Source organism: Daphnia magna, linkage group LG3 (genome assembly GCF_020631705.1).
Source record: "Daphnia magna isolate NIES linkage group LG3, ASM2063170v1.1, whole genome shotgun sequence".
Taxonomy (NCBI): domain Eukaryota; kingdom Metazoa; phylum Arthropoda; class Branchiopoda; order Diplostraca; family Daphniidae; genus Daphnia; species Daphnia magna.
The window spans coordinates 9,747,617-9,765,446 of NC_059184.1; the positions used below are offsets into that span (position 1 = coordinate 9,747,617).

Sequence of the window (17,830 nt, forward strand, 5' to 3'; positions counted from 1 at the left end):
TTGCATTGTGGATCAGTCGTCCCCTTTTTATTTATTCAAACCGCTTTTAATTTAATTATTCCGTAAAGAGAAGAATGAGTAAATCCATGATGGGACGTGATTGTGCTCGTTGACGTTTTCCACAATGCTTGATGACACACTTGATGTGTTGTCGAGCACGAATAATCCAAAACCGATTTCGGAGGTAGGTTAGTTTTGATTGAAAACCGGTGTGTTTCCGTTTGACATGACGATAGTGAATCAGCAAGTCAATTATTCTCTCGTTTGCAGGAAGAAGTATCGGCGGTTCAATTGGCAGGTCCTTTAAGGCTGGGCCTACTTTACCTGTCACTCGTATCAGTTGTTCCTTTTCATCCAAAATTGGTCTCAACCTTTCGAGATCGTATAGCAATTTTCCATTCGGTTTTCCCTCTTTAAGGGCTTCATAGATTTCTGGGAACGCCCTCTGTTGAATAGTCCTTAGGATTAAGTTTTCGGCGGTGGTGATTTCGAAAACAGATCTCGGCGGTGGTGATTTCGAAAACAGAGAGGCGATGAATTTCTACTCCCCCGATCGTTTCGACTGCTTTGTTTATCTTCTGCATAAGTCTAAACATCCAGGCTATTTGTCTCAATACATGCAGGTAACTGCTTACTATTAAAACCCGTGCGTCGAACCAATCTGGAATATTGCAAACTGCTAGAAATTGTATTCTTTGCTTGGATTTGGTCTCGACTTCCATTGATTGCATTTCATCCGAAGTCGGGTTGTTTTGCTGAGGCCGTTCAGTCGATTCTTGTTTCAACTAGGAGAGACCTCCTCACCAGGAAAAAGCATCTGTCAATGTTTTGACGGAGCAACTTCAAGATGCGAAATCTGCTGGATTGTCTTTTCCAGGACAGTGCTTCCAACGTTCTGGTTTGAATATTCTCTGAATAGCTTCTACTCTATTTCTTACGAATAGTTTCCACCGTCCCGGATCTCTTTTTATCCACCCTTCGCTGCCATAGAGTCAGTCCATAGCGTGTCACTTCCCACTTCACTTTGTCGATTGCGTTTACAATTCGTTCAGCTAAGACACTGCTCAGTTCGGCGTTAAGCAGCTCCAGCCTTGGTAGTGAAACTTCGTTTTTCGGGAGTGGTGCTGCTCTAGTTTTACAGCAAACAAGTCGGATGAATTCAGGATCTCTTGACTTGGAATATGCTACTGTTCCGTACGCTTTCGTTGAAGCGTCACAGAATACGTGTAATTCTTGAATTACGTCTATTTGTGCTGTTGAGATCAAGCGGGATATTTGGATATTTTTGATACCTTTCAGATCGTCTACTATAGCCCTGAATCTGTTCTCCGCTTGTGAATTCACATTGTCGTCCCATCCAATTTTTTCTTGCCACAATTCTTGGAAGAGTAGCTGAAACTGCAGTGTTATGGATCCAATGAATCCAAGAGGATCGAAAAGCTTGGAAGAGATTTTTGCAAAACATCTCTTTGTTAGCACAAAAGCAATCCGTGCTGGTATTCCACCTCACTCCTAAAATCTTTTGTGGGTCAAAATTAAGAAACGAGTAGGATCCGGATGAGTCGTCTGTTAAAGTTTTGTTGTAGATATCTACGCAGCTGCGGGTCGTATGTTACCCATTTTCTCAAGTCCATTTTTCCGTCTGCAAAAAGCCTGAGTACCGTACCGATTACGGTCTTTGCCGCTTCTAAAGTAGGCGCATTTGACAAGTAATCGTCTACATATACAATCATACGTGGAATTTTCTTTAGCAGGCAAATGGGTCTATATCCTTCTATTTCTTTTTGATTGAGGGGATAGTTTGGTGACTACCGTACCCCTTTATGCTATTCCCATTTCTCTTTCTTTGCAACCCGCGAAAAAGGTGCAACATTAAAAGTAGGAAAATTGACTGAAACGTAGAGGAAGAGAAGAATGGAAAGAAAACGAGGGTATGGTAGGCACCATAGTATCCTTTACGTCCAAACAAAATGAAAGGATATAGACCCATTTGCCTGCTAAAGAAACTTGCACGCATGACTGTAGACTAGTTCGCCTTCGTAAGACTCGAGGTGTTTCTTAAGCACGATCCTGAGCACTGCCGCGCTACACGTGAGCCCAAATGGTAGTCTATTCCATTTGTAAGTCTGCAGCGTTACTTGGACGTTTTCGTCTTCTAAAAGGAACCTTCATGCTTCCGTGTCCTCGTTTAGCAATTTTACCATTAAAAATGCTTGTCTGATATCAGCTGTCCAGGCAATTGAGTTTAGCCTAAACGACAAGATAACATCAAGAAAGTCAGGATTCAGATTGAGTCCTTCTTCGAGACAATCGTAATCTCTGAATCCTGTTTTCGTCTTCGCAGAACCATTGAAAACAGGTCTCACTTTGCTAGTGATTTTATCCTTTCGGACAACTGGATGATGGGGTAGGATTGAACTGAACACGGCATCCATTTCTGGCATCAGAATGGAGTTAACTCAAACGTAAGTACCACTCCAACCTATCCTTCATTTCTTTCCTACAATCTGTTCACTTCACATCCGTGCAGCCGACGTGACTGGCTGACGGATCGTTGGTTACCACCCATTGCACAATTGTTTGTTTGTTGTCTTTAGTAGTTTAAATCCGTCAGGTCTAAGACGTGACGGATTAATTATTGCAATGTGATGAAGGGCAAAAAGTTTTATTGTTACTGAAATTAGAAAAAAGAATTCCATTTTTGTTTCTGGTAGGCCTACCACATGTGAAATTAGTTCAATATTAAATCCTTATTCGTCTAATGTTTTAAGGTCAATTGATATTTTGGCTCTTTGATGAAAACACTGGCCAATTTCTCAACTCCTTAACTGCTGAATTTTTAAAGTGTGATTCTACTACATCAACAGACAAATGCATCATTTTGGATCAGCATCGTTCAAACTAACAAGCCTGTGTGATCAGCTTATTAAAGACAATCTCTCTCGAGGCAAAATATTTCATGTAATCTTTTATTTTTAAACATATTGTAAGAGATGTTGTTTGGTGAGCATTCATGTCATCAGTCATAAGCATCGAAGCTGTGACCTCACACTCAACCATAGTCCACCATGTGTTTTTACTATAAATGAACCAAAATTTGTTTCTTTCTTTTTCTAGTAATCCTTCTCTTAGATATTGATTGGTCGTGCTGGTTTTCACCAACAAAATAAGGTAAGAAAAAATAGACGTTGTGTGTTTCATGTCTCCAACAATCATTTAATAGGTTCTTTTGAATCAGATGACTAGATCATATGTAAAGAAATGTTTAGATCCCAAACCACAAGAAAAAGACATACGAGCTGCTGTTGCTAAAGTTTTTAAAGGGCTTGCAACTATACGCTCTGCTGCAACTGAATTTGGGTTGAAGAAATCAACTGTTGCCTACTATAAATCTAAACATACTCTGGAAAGTCTAGTTCGTTCGAAGTTCATCAAGGAAGCACAGCATCATAGCCAGATTTTATTTGCAGCACAAGAAACAGAATTGAGTGATTATTTAAAGAGTTGCTGTTTGCTCAATCACGGGCTAACGACCATAGGGACTCGTAAATTGGCTCACACCTACGCAATAAAAAATAGCATTAAAATTCCCGTAAATTGGAAACTCAACAATATCGCATCAGCAGATTGGCTAATAGCATTTCTTAAACGGAAAGCGAGACAATCTATCAGAAAACCTGAAGCAACAAGTCAGGTTCGTGCAGCAGGTTTTAACCAGCCCGTAGTTTCTTTATTTTATGACCATCTAAGAAACGTTTATGCGAAGCACAATTTTCCACCTCATCTTGTCTGGAATTGCGATGAGACAAATGTGCCAACAGTTCTGCCGCCCCCTGAAGTTAATGCCGTAAAAGGGTTGAAACAGGTATCTTTTTCAAATTGACATGATTTTGGTGTTACTAAATTTTTTTAAAAAAGGTGCAGCAAACCGTCTCAGCAGAGCGTGGAGTAAATGTTACAATGCTAGCCTTTGTAAATGCAGTTGGTGCTACCATCCCACCAGTGTTTGTGTCTCCACGAGTGAGACCAAATCCTCAGTTATTTGCAAAAGGACCAATTGGTTGCTTGGGACTGGTTCATGAGTCAGGATGGATGACGGCAGAAATTTTTTTGACGTCTATTGCTCACTTCCAATCCCACGTAAACGCAACAAAAGATCGACCAGCGCTTTTGCTAATGGATAATCATGCCAGCCATATTGATTTCCGTGTAATCAATTATGCCAAAAACAACGGAATTCACCTCCTGACTTCCCCCCCCCCCATTGCTCTCACGCACTGCAACCGTGCGATGTGCCTGTCTTTGGTCCCTTTAAGAGTGCACTAAGAAACGCCCATAATGATTGGATTCAGATGAATCCTGGTAAAAGAATTAGTATAAAAGAAGTTGCAGGTCTCTGCAAGGGGCCTTATGTTTCGAAAATAACATCAGAAAACATTGTTCGTGGCTTTTGTTCGACTGGCATATCGCCTTTTAATAGGAACGCAATTCCAGTTTCGAAATATGCACCATCCATCGTAACCGACAGACCAGGTTGGATTTCTTTGTAGTTCTCTGGCCTTATTATTATAAGAATTGTTGATTTTTTTGCCATTTTTTGTAGCTCCTACCATCGATCTAGCAAGCAACCTGCTGGTGGATGATCAACATTCTCATAATGGATTGCATTCGGAAATCATCAATATAGATTCGAATTCACAAGGTAATATTTTTCTTCAGTTATTTTGTCTTATCTTGATGAGAATTACCGATTATATTTTATTTCGGGAAGCGACTAACGCTGGGCTACCGAGCAACTTAATGGACGATCAGCAGTCTGCCAATAGATATGATGCTGCTGATACCGAAAATTCCACTTCTATTATGGACAACCAACAACCTGTTCCTCTTTCAGAAGAGGCCAATATCAATTCGGATTATCAGCAAAATTTTCCTGGTATGGCACTTTCAAACAATCGGGTTCTTAATGCAAATAGCATCATTTATAATTTTCGGTATTTGTTTAATACGATTATCTTCAGACGCGCCAGCAGTTGTTTCGTTCGTTACCATTCGCCCATTTCCGAGAGTTGATAACAACCAAACATCGGTTCGTCGATCACAACGACAACAAAGTAGGATTGGTCGATGGTCGTACTAGAATTCTTACGGACACACCGGAAAAAAACGCGATTGAAGAAGAATTTAAAAGAAGACAAGAGAAGGGAACAAAAATGAAACCAACAAAAATTAGACGTTGTCTACTTCCAACAATCCAAAAGAAAAACAAAGAAAATGAAGTAGGTCTAAAGAGGACAAACACAAAAAAACGGATAAAGAGGATGAAGACGATGATGGATCTGATGAAATGAATGAAACCCGAAAATATCCGTGTATAGAGCAAGTGATTGACACGTACCCCCTCCCTATTTGTGAACGCACTCTTGCGGATTTCGCCATGTTTGTTACGAGTCCGTTTTTGGTTTTTCCTCTGAGGAATCCTTATAGGGAAAAAAGGGATCGCAAAAAAAAATTTGTGAAACCTTCCCAATTTACCAAAGGATACTAGCAATAATTTTGTGTTAAAGGTAAATGAACTAGCTACATTTTCCCTGAGTGTAAATATTGAAATACTTTAGTATTTTAATATTACCGAAGGTATTACCGGATTTATGCCCGATTAATTTACAATACGGGCACAAAAAAAAGAGGAGGAAAGATAAGGGGGAGGCAAGGGGGAGGGACAAGGGGGAGGGACGAGGAGGGAAAGGAGCTGCAGCCAGACCAAAACCGGGTTCCGGAGAAATTCGGCGGAAAAAAGGCGGCAAAATTCATAAGAACCGTTTATAAAATTCGGGGAAACGGGCCTTTTTCCGCTGAAATTTTAGCGCACTGTCGCCATGTTTGACCGTGAATAACTTGTGTACGTCAAATCGGATCGCCCTACGAATGGGAAAATGACATATTAAGCCGGGCAGGAGCAGCTGGACCGTGAAATCCGCGTGAAAATCAGACATGCCGAAACCGGCCGAGTCAGCTACCGGAAGGAGCGGTCGCACGGCTCCTCATCGGGTACCGCTGGATAGAGCGCAATCACGCGATGGAAGCTGTCGAAAAATTTTCGCGATCCGACGCACCGTTCAGCCGTAATGAATTTTTGAAAATTAATTCCGAACGCGGCTGCGCTTTTGACGTCGAATTCCTAGAATTGGCAGGTAGAGGCCCATCATCATTTTTCGAGCTTTAAAAATCGTTTGCGGCCGAACGGTGTATCATATCACGGCGGGACCTTCACCATCGGAACGAGCTCGACGAGCCGCATCCAATGATACCGGTTTCGTGATCATTCGTGACCGAAAAAATATTTGGATAGAAAAAATCCCATGGGGGTTGGACGCAATGGGACAGACGAGCCAGGCACTTGTGGGAGTCGGGGAATTGGTGTGAACGGGCAAAATAAATCATAACTCCCGAACGGTACCGTTGCTAGCGCTGACATTCATACTGCCAGAATCAGCGTGAGCCAACGCATCGAATGGTGCCCAACCCGTCATGATTAAAAAATATAAAAAATACAAGAAGGAAAGAAGGTCAGCTTGGGGTCAAGTAATTAACCAGCGCCTCACTGCTCCATTTTCCAAGAAAACGAAAGAAAAATTTACAAACATACACGCCAATCTCAGCAGCGGATCGTCGAACGCACCTGCAATAGCCACTGATGAACGCGGCTCGTTTTCACCATCATTTTGTTTCACAATTCTACATTTAATTTACACGAAGGTATAGTGCTATGCACGTCTTGTAATATTAAATTAAGGGTATTTAATTCTAGAAAACAGCTAAATTTTAATGTTTAACGGTATCTCGGGGCAAAAAATTGGTTTTCCACACGGTGGGAGCGCCTCTTGCGGGTGTGTTGTTTCACCCCATGCAGAGAATGATTTGTCACGCCCCGAACGCCCCGACCCAAAACCCCCGTTTTTTTTATAGTAATCCCTGTAAAAGGGTATCCCTTTTCTGAGAGGGAAAATAGTTATAGTTGAGGAACCAGGGGTCTATGACTCCGCTATAAGGAATTGGAGAGCTGAATGGGGGTCCAGTCCAGACCTGCTGAAGTGAAAAAACTAGTAGGGAGAGATAAATTTCAGATATCAGCTGAAGTGAATTTAAAATCAAAATTCATGTAAAAAAGGATGTGTTTTTAAATTAAAATTCTCCTCGCACGTTTTGTGCTAAAACGAAGATAGTTCGGCACGTTTGATATGGTAGTAGATAGCTTTTTAAAAGTACAGATTGGGAAAAATAAATCAGAATTGTTAGGTAATAAACTTATAAAACCATTCCTTCAATATTCCCTTGTTATCGGAATTGCATTTCTCTCGAGGTATTTCTTCGAAGAAAAAAGTTTTACATTTTTATGTCATAGCAAAGAATCAGAAATTGAAAAATGCTACACGAGAATCAGCATTTATGTACGTAAGTACTTGTACTACTATTGTGTTGTGTCTTTGGGTGCTAATCTGTTGCAATAATGATATTTACAATATTTTTAATTGGTTCAGTATACAGTTCCATTCATTTTATGGTTTAATATATTCAGTGCAAAATGATACTCTATTGTTGGCATTAAAAAGAATTTTGGAATGCATGAAATGTTGTCAAATAAACAAAGTACATAAAAATTAAAAGACAAACAGAGTGATGTTGGATTACAGTTAAAGAAAATCCATGAAAAATGGAAGTTGTTAACCCAGATTCAAAAATGTTAGTTATTATACGTGCCATAACAACCACTGTACTAGCTTAAGGTCGATCATTCGAAACTTTTCAAAATTACTCCATCTTTAAATTAAAACGTTACATGACGAAATAAGATGCTTACTGCAGCAAATATACACGACGAAATCAAGGTTTTGCTAGATTTTGGAAAAGATATTTTAAAGAAATAAACGAAGTTATTTGTAAACAAGTAGCTTGTGTGGCGTGACTCAAAGTACCATGCAAATTTTACTGCACTCTTAATTCAAATTATACGCAATATCACCATCAATTATGTGCGGCTCGTTTTCCAGACATATAGCTTGTCCATCTACCAGCGACGGTTGTTAGAATTGGATCAGAGTCTATTGTACTTAAAAGAAGTAATTGGTTGATGTGTGTTGAGTGGTAGTCCCATCGCGCTATATTTGGTGCCAGACCAAGGGTGAAGTGTCGAAGGTCGTAAACAGTTCCAGATCCAGTGTCAAATAGAGGTAGTAACTTCTTGAGCGAATGCATCCCTTGATCAAATAAAAGTTGGGCATCGCCAACTTGGTCGTGTGGTGCCAGAGATACAACATCGTACAGACCGATCAATGAGTAAATGAAACCATTCAGAACAAAAGATGGAGGCACAGCTGAAAAACGAAAGTGAATAATAAAAAATTAAAAACGAACATTACATTCCAATATAAATTCAGGTTCAGCCAACTTACTCGGATATTCTTCGTACCACGGATACTGATTCATGAAGTAGGCACGTACTCCTCCTTCAGTACTTGATTTACTGAACGGCTTCATGCCTTTCAACGCAGCTTCCAAATAATGTGATTTACCTGATTTATGATATCATTCAATCAACAAAAAAGAAAACAACATATAAAAAAAACATAGAGGTAAAGGGATTCGTTTAGAAAAAAAAAATTATACCTGACCGATAATAAGCTCGCATTAAAAGGGACATAGCTTGGCCTTGTCCCATAGCAGAATACCAACCAGGATCCAGATCTGCCTTTCCTGATGCTATCTTCCGTTTGACTCCCTTTTTGGTAACAATAAAATTAATATTAGCGCAAAGTTATTATAGAAGATTTCTGAACATATACAATAGGCCATCCGCCACTCGAATCTTGATGACGAACAAGCCAATCGGCAGATGAATAAAACATTCCCATATGATTGCTTGAGGCAAGTGTTAAATTGTCTAGCTGCCCATGCCCCTTTACTAATAAATGATGAATGCGTAATTTCGTTTTTGATAATTTCTTGCCTCTGAAAATATAAAGGTTACAACTGATTATGTATTTTTCGCCATAAAACATACAAAAAATGCCTTATAACTTCGTTTTGGATTTACCTTCCTGAAAGCACATGACCCTTCACCAAATCGACATGCAGATCCCGGGTCAATTGGTTCCAGTTTTGACAACTACCCAGTCCATAGTTAGTGGAATAACTTCCACCTAGGGTGTTCAAATAAATTTTTCGAAGACACTTTTTAACCAATAACTAAATCTTTATTGAAAGGGAAAGTTGACCTACTTGAGTTAAAAACGTGAATAAGCACAGGAGAACATACAAACGAAACTGGAAAAATTTTTGATCGATCCCGGTCTTCCAGGAAAATAGTAAGCGAGCCATTCATACTTAAGAACCGTAGATCAAAACTTAAAACCAAGTCGATTCCCTGTCTCAACTTTAATGAAATACCCGTACTATCTACATTGGAAAAAAAGGTATCGAACTAATTGATGTAAAATAAATGATTTCGACATGTTGAAAAAACTTACCATGGCTATTGAATTCCAGTACGTGAGTAAATTTTTCATAATCATAATTTCTTTTAACAGATGCTCCTTTAGGAACTTGCCATTTGGCAGTTACCAAGTTTCCATCTTCTAGGATTTTTCTTTTGGGAGTGCGGTCACTGAGGTTTTTGCTGTAGTGGGAGAGACCATATTGAGCCACTTGAACTGTATCTCCCCAAATTGAAGAAGAAAAAAGATTTAACACATTAACTGTATATGTAACTTTAAGTCCCTGATCTTAGTATAGGTACCTGGATAATAATATCCACTTGCTTCCCACTGTGTTGAAACAGGAACTCCTGCAATAAATGTGTGAAGTTATGTATGGAAAAAGGGAAAGTTATACACAAGCAAACCTTCTGTGGCTGAAATACATTTTACTCGGTCACGTACTTCTACATTGCTGGAATAAGATTGAAACATAATTATTGTAGGAGTCACACATAAAAAAGTGTTAGTGAACATACTAGTTGCTGAAGTACATGAACATCCCTGATGAATTGTATCGCATAGTTGGTTTGAATACTTTTGAATAAGAGTGTGACCACTCAAACTGCTCATGACCTCTATTTTTGGTTAATTTTCCATAAACTTCATAATACTTCTCAAGAAATGAGAAAGGAATGAACACTTCTCTTCCTTCTTTTCGGCAAGAAATTTGATACATTCCATTAATGGAACACAGAAGTTCTTCATAAAGCTTTCCTCTGGATTCTGGTGAAGATTCTTTTAACCTGTGAATAAACCTTGTGTGGCTGGAGGTTGCATGACCACAGGTGAAGATGTATGTAACCAATGTGCATGATACTACAGCTATCAGAAGAAACAGAAGTAGTTTCAAATTGAGGCGAGCCATTTTGTTTCACAACAAAATATCCTCGTTTCTTTGCATGCTTTAGTACATCATCTTGGCATAAAACCTAAGTAACCCAATATCAATTATTAAAAAAATAATTATAAAAAAAGAAGTCATTTAAATTCTCTTGTATTTGATTTCATCTTTACCTTTACAAATGTAGCTGCTTCCCACAAAAACAAAACAAAAACGGAGATCGGGCATCGGGACTCACAACTTTTAACATGGCAATTATTGTTTAGCATTTATCCCTAACTGTACTTCTGTCAAATTTTTTGAAATTTCCCATCTCCTGGCATGTGAATTTCTAATTCTGACAACTCAAGGTATATCTTGTACTCGTACACAGTTCATGAGTTCTCCGCAGACGTACAGTTAAATTAACATACCTCTTGCCCATAAAGACAACAAAACATACTAACATACTTACATACATCAAGGGGCATCCCTAAAATGCGAAAGCGAAACGCAAAACGAGCAGCGACTAAAACGCGGAACGCTGTGCGAAACAGCCCCTAAGGGGGTGTCCCTAAAACGCGAAAGCGAAACGCGAAACGAACAGCAACTAAAGGCGCGTTTTGGCGTCTACCTGGTTGAGTTGAACTCAACCATAAGGTTGACACCAAAATGGATTTTAGATCAACTCGGTTGGTCGAAGTCGGACTAACCAAGTTTACATTTCAGTTGACACCAAAATGAAAGTTGAGCCGAAGTCACGCCCACTAGGGCTCGCCCCCGGTTCTCGAAAACCCGGGTTACCCTCGGATCGTCACCAAAAATAGTCGCCCATGGGCGATCCGTGTAGCCTATTTGCCAAAGTGGGTAGGCTGGGCGGATTTGATGGGCAAACCGGGTATACCCACCGCCATCTTGGAAAATGGCGGCTTGCAAAGCCCCAAGTTAAACTAAAAGGGAGGGTTGCAAAAAGAAATTTTTTGTGGCGGGAAATTCAAAGGGCGTCACTTGATTTCAAGGGAAAGCTCGGGTAATCGGGTAGGAAATCGGGGATAACCGGGTTTTGAACCCGGGTAATGGAAACGGTTTTCGAAATTGTGTTACCCACATGGTACCCGGGTAGGTAATGGGCACAAAGTCTTAGGAACCGTTACCCACCGGATCCAATTTTTTTGCCGAGAAGACCTACCCATTCACCCAAATACCTACCCATTGGACACGGGGCCGAGCCCTAACGCCAACCACTTCATTATTCGGCGAAAACCACAATTTTCATAAAATGTGGCAGTGGTGTCCCCTCTCCTCTTCTCTCTATCTTAGGTTGTCTGCTATGTGCTGTCAATATTTATTAATTTTATAATTTATACTCTGTCGATTCTCGATTCAGTGTGCCTGTGTGCCCAACTGATTACTGCATCAGGTTCGAAAGTTTTGTTAATTCTTTTATTTTCTTGTTCCTAATTTTACCCCTTCTATTTTTTTCCGCCAGTCTTCAAGAAAAATTGTGGACAAGGGAAAATGAAAAAAAAATAATAATAATGACGGCTGCTAGTTTTTTATTATTATTCGTGAATGCTTTGTTGCCATATAACAATTGTATTCGGCAAAGAAAGAGGGGTTGGGTCGTCTGCTTCGGTTCTGGTTCTACCATGCTCTAGGACCATGGTAGAACTCGGCCATATAGACTGGCGGTTGAAGTTGAACCTCAACCAAGGGGGGAAATATCAGTTGTCGCCAAAACATTGGTTCAGTTCAACCAGGTTGACACAAAAATGCGGTTGATCGCAACTCAACCTCATTCCTGATCAACCAGGTAGACGCCAAAACGCGCCTTAAAACTCGAAACGCCGTGCGAATCAAGATAGTTTGTTTCGCGGTTTAGCCGCTGAATGGTGTTTCATTCCCATGCTAAAGTGCGAAACAACGTTGCGAAACAGAAGGCTGCTGAATGGCTGGCGAAAGCGCGAAATGTTAATATTTCAATAAATAAAAAAAGAAAATTTTAACAGGAATCGCAGGTAATTTAAAGTCAAACATATTTGCTTTTACCAACGTGTTGAAAGTTAATTTTGGGCAAGGCTTTTACATTTCTGATAGAGCAAAACAGTCTCATGAGTTTTTTCAGGCCAAATTTAACATGCTATGGAACCATTCAAGGCACTCAGAGGTCAGAGCACTGGAGAACATCCCAGTTAGCCCACGGCTTTAGCCTACATTTTTTGGTTTAAACTCAATTTAATTCAATCAATTAATTTCATTTACTTCAATCAGATTCTAAACACATTGTTATATTTAAAATACTAGTTTTTTATTCCCCATCATGTTTAGTTTCCTATTAGCCAATACAAGTTAACAATTCGTCGCGAATTTGTTCAAGTAAATGCCAACAAATTAAAAAAGGACTGGAAAGAACCATAGATTTAAAAAATGAGTTTTTGTTTGCGTAGAGCTTACAATGCTTATCGGGGTTACATGTTCTCAAAAAAGAATAGTACATGGTTCTTATTTCTCTAAATGAAATGCCAAGTCTAATGGCATTTTAAATAAGGGTTTCGCAAAATCGTTTCGCTATTTAGGTTGCCTTTAGGCGATTTTTGAGTGTTTCGCAGCCCATTACCTGGGGGCTGTTTCGCACAGCGTTCCGAGTTTTAGTCGCTGTTCGTTTCGCGTTTCGCTTTCGCGTTTTAGGGATGCCCCGCCTAAGGGCAGATAGCGAAACGATTTTGCGAAACCCTTATTTGAAATGCCATTGGATTTTGCATTTCATTTTGAGAAATAAGAACCGCGTACTATTTTTTTTTAGAACATGCATGGATAAGCATTGTACGCTCTACGACAATATAAACTCATTTTTTAAATCTATGGTTCTTTCCAGTCCTTTTTAAACTAGTTTTCATTTACTTGAACAAATATGCAGTATGCAAATATGCAGTAAAACATCCTGCGTTGCACGTTCTCCACAAATGCGCAAAATCTCATTTGTGTCCAAATTGGTCTGTTGCGGCTGCGGCTGCAGCGTCTTATGGAGAAACCATCTTCTTCACGTTAAAAATTAAGTTTTCATAACCATAATTTACAACTTGGTCTCGGCGAGACGGTCTCGAAGGGTCGAGACCGTCACCGCTACATCCCAGTGGGACTAGGGCTCGGCCCCGATCGTTTTCGGTCGGGGCGAACCGCGGTTTGCCGGCCAAAAATCACCAAACCGTCGGTTCGGTTTAGCCGTTTTTTACTTCGGTGCGGTTCTCGGTTTGGAATTCGGTCAAACCGGTGCGAACCGCCGCCATTTTGAATTTTTTTTTAAATTTGACGGAAATTTCAAATCAACCAATCAAATCGCGTTAAGCGTAAAGTGGCACCAATGGTTGCCAGGTGGGACCTGAGTTGAACTTCGAACTTTGACTAATTGACTTAATTGAGTCAGGTCAGGCTGTCAGGCATTGCTGTAATAGCCTAAATTATCAAACATGGCTAGAGATATGTTAAGTATTCCAGCCACTAGTGCAGGCAGTGAGAGGGCGTTAAGCACTGGAAAAGATTGTTTTGGAATTGCTAGGATGAGCCTTAATCCCGAGACTGTTGAAGCCCTCATCTGCTTGCGCTCCTGGTTTAAAGCCGGATTGATCAACGAAATTGATTCACGTTCCCACAATCTGACTGAATTCGATATTGAAAACATTGACGAATGATGATTCAGAAAATTGTTGTAATGATGTGGGCAAAAATACAATTGGTTTTTCACATAATTTACGACTTATACTGTTGTATAAACTGTGTAAAACTTGTTGTGTAAACTTGTGTAAACTGCCGCAGTTCTTACGGGTCACACCGCGGTTTTTCCTAAACCGTGGTTTTTTACACCGTGGTTTTTTACACCGCGGTTTTTCCTAAAACCGCGGTGTGACCCAACAAACCGCGGTGCGATCGGTTCCCAAAAATTGATAAACCGAACCGCACCGGTTTGGCCTTTTTAAAAAAAGGAACCGCGCGGTTCGGCCAAAATTGTACCCGATCGTCGCGGGGCCGAGCCCTAAGTGGGACTATCCCGGCCCACTGATTGGCTCTTTCAACCCTTAAACCCTTCCATGTATTTCTGCTTTCCGCTCCCACATTTTCCTGATACACATAGCGGGGTTTTCCGTGGGAGTGGAGTTCGCGCTTTGATTTGTATGTTTCTTTGTGTATTTATTTTATTTACATTTATTGTTTGCTGTTTGTTAAGTTTTACAAATACAATAGTTTTACTTATATTAATTGTTTTTTTTTTCATTTTATATAATAGATTGAATTAAGTACCGGTGTGTTTTCTTAAATTAGTGTAAATTGGGCCATAGGCACTTGGGTTGGCGGTTCCAAAACCCGATCAGGTAATGATCGGGAAAACTATAAATCCAAAAATTAAAAAAATGATAGAAACGGATATATCTTGATAAGATCAGTCCATTTTTGCAAAAATATTGCTTTAAAAAATACTTATTGGAAGAGCTACCCGATTTGCCGTTTTTCAGGTAGGTCGGTGCGGTTTAGCGGGTATCCGGTTACCCTCCCCCCCCCAATAATAAGTAAAATTTCAATAATTTATTGCGGGAAAACTATAAGACCAAAATAAATTTTTTTTAGAGAAATGGGTCGCTCTTGGTAAGGGCTATCCATTTCTGTATAATTTCTGAAAAATATTAATACAAAAAAATTTTTGAAAAACAATGAAGATTGTTAAAGGATCGAGTATATCTCTAGAGCGCAAAAACTACAAAAAACATCTTGTCCAAAATTTTTTTAAAATGAAAATTATCTGAATTTTTTTACAGAAATGGATAGCCTGAAAAATGGCAACCTGAAAAATGGCAAATCGGTTTACTCTTCCAATAAGTAATTTTTAAGCAATATTTTTTCAGAAATGGATATATCTTATCAAAATGTATCCATTCCTATAATTGTTAAAGCTTTTGGACTTATAGTTTTCCCGATTCTCCCAAAATCGGGTTTTGAAACCGTTTTTCTCCGGCCCGCACCAACCCAGTTGCCCATGGGTGATAATTCACAATAATTCTAATTGAAACATACAGATGTTTAATTCATTCTTGTTTTATAAATTGAAATGTGATTTAATAAAGGTATAAATAGTGTATTAGAATAAATTAAAAACAATAAAAGTAAACATAAGTAGTATAAATAAACACACGAAAAATAAACAAATGAAGGTGACAGCCCGACGAAAAACTCCACACACGCCACACACACACACCACACACCATAAGCAGAAGGGGTGGATGGGCTTTAGGGTGAGGAGAAGGAGAGGGCCAATCACAGGGCCGGAATAGTCTCTCTGGGATATAGCGGTGCCGATCTCGACCCTTCGAGACCGTCTCGTGGAGACCAAGTTGATAATTTAGATTTCCCTCTTTTCTTCCTAGCAGTGGGTACCCTATTCATTATTTCATTTCCCATTTTTTTCTAGCCCCAGTTCTATCAAGTTTATTTTTATTTTGTTATTGTTTGTAAGTGGCTCGTCTTTTTTAGCCGAAGAATTTCGTTTGCTGCCAGAAATTCGTCTGCTACGCAAGGGGATGAGCAACAAACCATTCACAAACAATAGTTAAATAAAAATAAACCAGATAGAACTGGGGCTAGAAAAAAAATTAGGAAATGAAAAAAGGAATAGGGTACCCACTGCTAGGAAGAAAAGAGAAGAAGTGGGTTTCTGCATAAAACTCTGCAGCAGCAGCAGACCAACTTCGACACAAATGAGATTTTCGCATTTGTGTAGAACGTGCAACCTAGGATGTTTTACTTCTCTTTTTGCGACGAATTGTTAACTTGTATTGGCTAATAAGAAACTAAACACGATTGGGAATAAAAAACTAGCATTTTAAATATAACAATGTGTTTAGAATCTGATTGAAGTAAATGATATTAATTGATTGAATTAAATTGAGTATAAACCAAAAAATGTAAAGCTGTGGGCTAACTGGGATGTTCTCTAGTGCTCCAAACTCCTTGAATGGTTCCATAGCATGTTAAATTTGGCCTGAAAAAACTCATGAGACTGTTTGGCTCTGTCAGAACTGTAAAAGCTTTGCCCAAAATTAACTCAACACGTTGGTAAAAACAAATATGTTTGACTTTAAATTACCTGCAATTCCTGTAAAAATTTTCTTGTTTGAACTGGAAAACACTGGAAATCTTGAAATGCAATTGCAAGTATGTCAACTTTACAACGCTTCACCCAGAAATCATACCATGTTGTTGATTCATTGGAAAATCATGTTCTTACAAAAGATTCTTATATTGTCGTGGTTATTTGAGGCCCCATGGACTAGTTGTCACGTCCGGCGCTTCTGTATCGGCTATTGACCGCAACTCTACCCGAGATGTCCGGCGGTCTTGCCAGCAGATATTTCTCCCGGTAGCTGCTGTCTACGTTAGTGCATAAATACTTGTGTGTGTCCCTTGCTGTACCCCCAGTCTAGTTGTAACTGTTTGTTAGTACTGTGTGTGTGAGCGCATCGACAGTGAATACAATCTTAATCGCTACTTTAGTCTCAGCGTTATTCCTCCGTGCTACATGGTGGAGATGCAGAACTTGTGGTAAGTCTTTGCGCTGTTTCATTCTATTGTGCTCTAGTTGTGTGGAGGCGGGGGCTGTTAGGGGCTTCCGAGAGTCGTCGACCCAACCGGCCTACGTGCCTTAAACTGTTGGGGTACGAAGCCACAGCACCGGCCGTGTGACGGGCGATTAGGGTGCGATAGCGCGGGGACGGCCATAAGATTTTCTGGGGAGGTAGGTGTGACCTAGTGGTGATTAAGGGGGCGTAGAGGCGGACAGTGGTGCGCTGCAAGGCGGTAGATCACCGCCTGTAACGATTGAAAAAAATCGGGAGTTGGGACGACGAGGGGTTCGTCGGGAAGCGGCAGGTTGTCGTGGGCGACGATCTAGGGATCGTGGGTAGACGGTGTGTCATCCGTCAGGTAACGACGGTCGATCGTTGGTGGGGGAGTAGAAGTTTCGTGCAGAAGGCGGTAGATGAGTGGGGGTGCTGGAAGAGGCAGGGGAAAACAGCGCCCTCGAGACGAATTTGGGCGATTTACGCCAAGGAGTGATCAGGCAATTGTAGGCAGTGCCAGCGAAACCCTCAGTCGTTTGGACGACGTTGTAGGGGAGCCGGGAGGATTATCCGAGAGAGAAGACCGATCAGGGATTATAGCAAGGGAAAGTAATTTGGGACAACACCAGGCTAGTATTAGCAAGGAAGAAACTGTAGCGTGGGCTGACGGCGAGGATAGCTCCAATTCGGAAAGCAGTGAAGGTGGGTTAGAGTGGGATTTTGAGGCTTTTCGGCGCAGATCCTCGGTGGTAAGCGCTCGATTGCTACGCAGCAGGGCCGCCATAAATTCTGTTGTAGCTGGGGTAGTCGCACCCCTTAATCCCGTAGGGATGGCGGCCCAGATTAAATTCCAGACTCCCCCCACATTC

At 40.3% G+C, this 17,830-nt stretch overlaps 1 protein-coding gene, 1 long non-coding RNA gene and 1 pseudogene across 2 annotated transcripts; 2 read left to right on the forward strand and 1 right to left on the reverse strand.

Annotated features, from left to right (window-relative positions):
* The first annotated feature begins 124 nt into the window (after positions 1–124).
* LOC123470652 lies at positions 125–5,073 on the forward strand (annotated as a pseudogene).
* Positions 5,074–7,553: 2,480 nt separating this feature from the next.
* LOC116919414 (D-glucuronyl C5-epimerase B) lies at positions 7,554–11,101 on the reverse strand. The gene is made up of 11 exons (XM_032925396.2): positions 10,551–11,101; positions 10,013–10,465; positions 9,902–9,948; positions 9,797–9,844; positions 9,528–9,710; positions 9,280–9,456; positions 9,095–9,200; positions 8,844–9,009; positions 8,668–8,779; positions 8,454–8,573; positions 7,554–8,375 (listed from the first exon to the last, which is right to left on the reverse strand). Exons 2-11 carry the CDS (start codon positions 10,399–10,401, stop codon positions 8,026–8,028), a joined length of 1,698 nt encoding a protein of 565 aa, XP_032781287.1. The 5' UTR covers positions 10,402–10,465; positions 10,551–11,101; the 3' UTR covers positions 7,554–8,025.
* Positions 11,102–11,574: 473 nt separating this feature from the next.
* Positions 11,575–12,450, forward strand: LOC123470337. The gene is made up of 3 exons (XR_006643981.1): positions 11,575–11,776; positions 11,846–12,374; positions 12,435–12,450. It is a non-coding gene; the product is annotated as an uncharacterized LOC123470337 (long non-coding RNA).
* Positions 12,451–17,830: the final 5,380 nt, after the last annotated feature.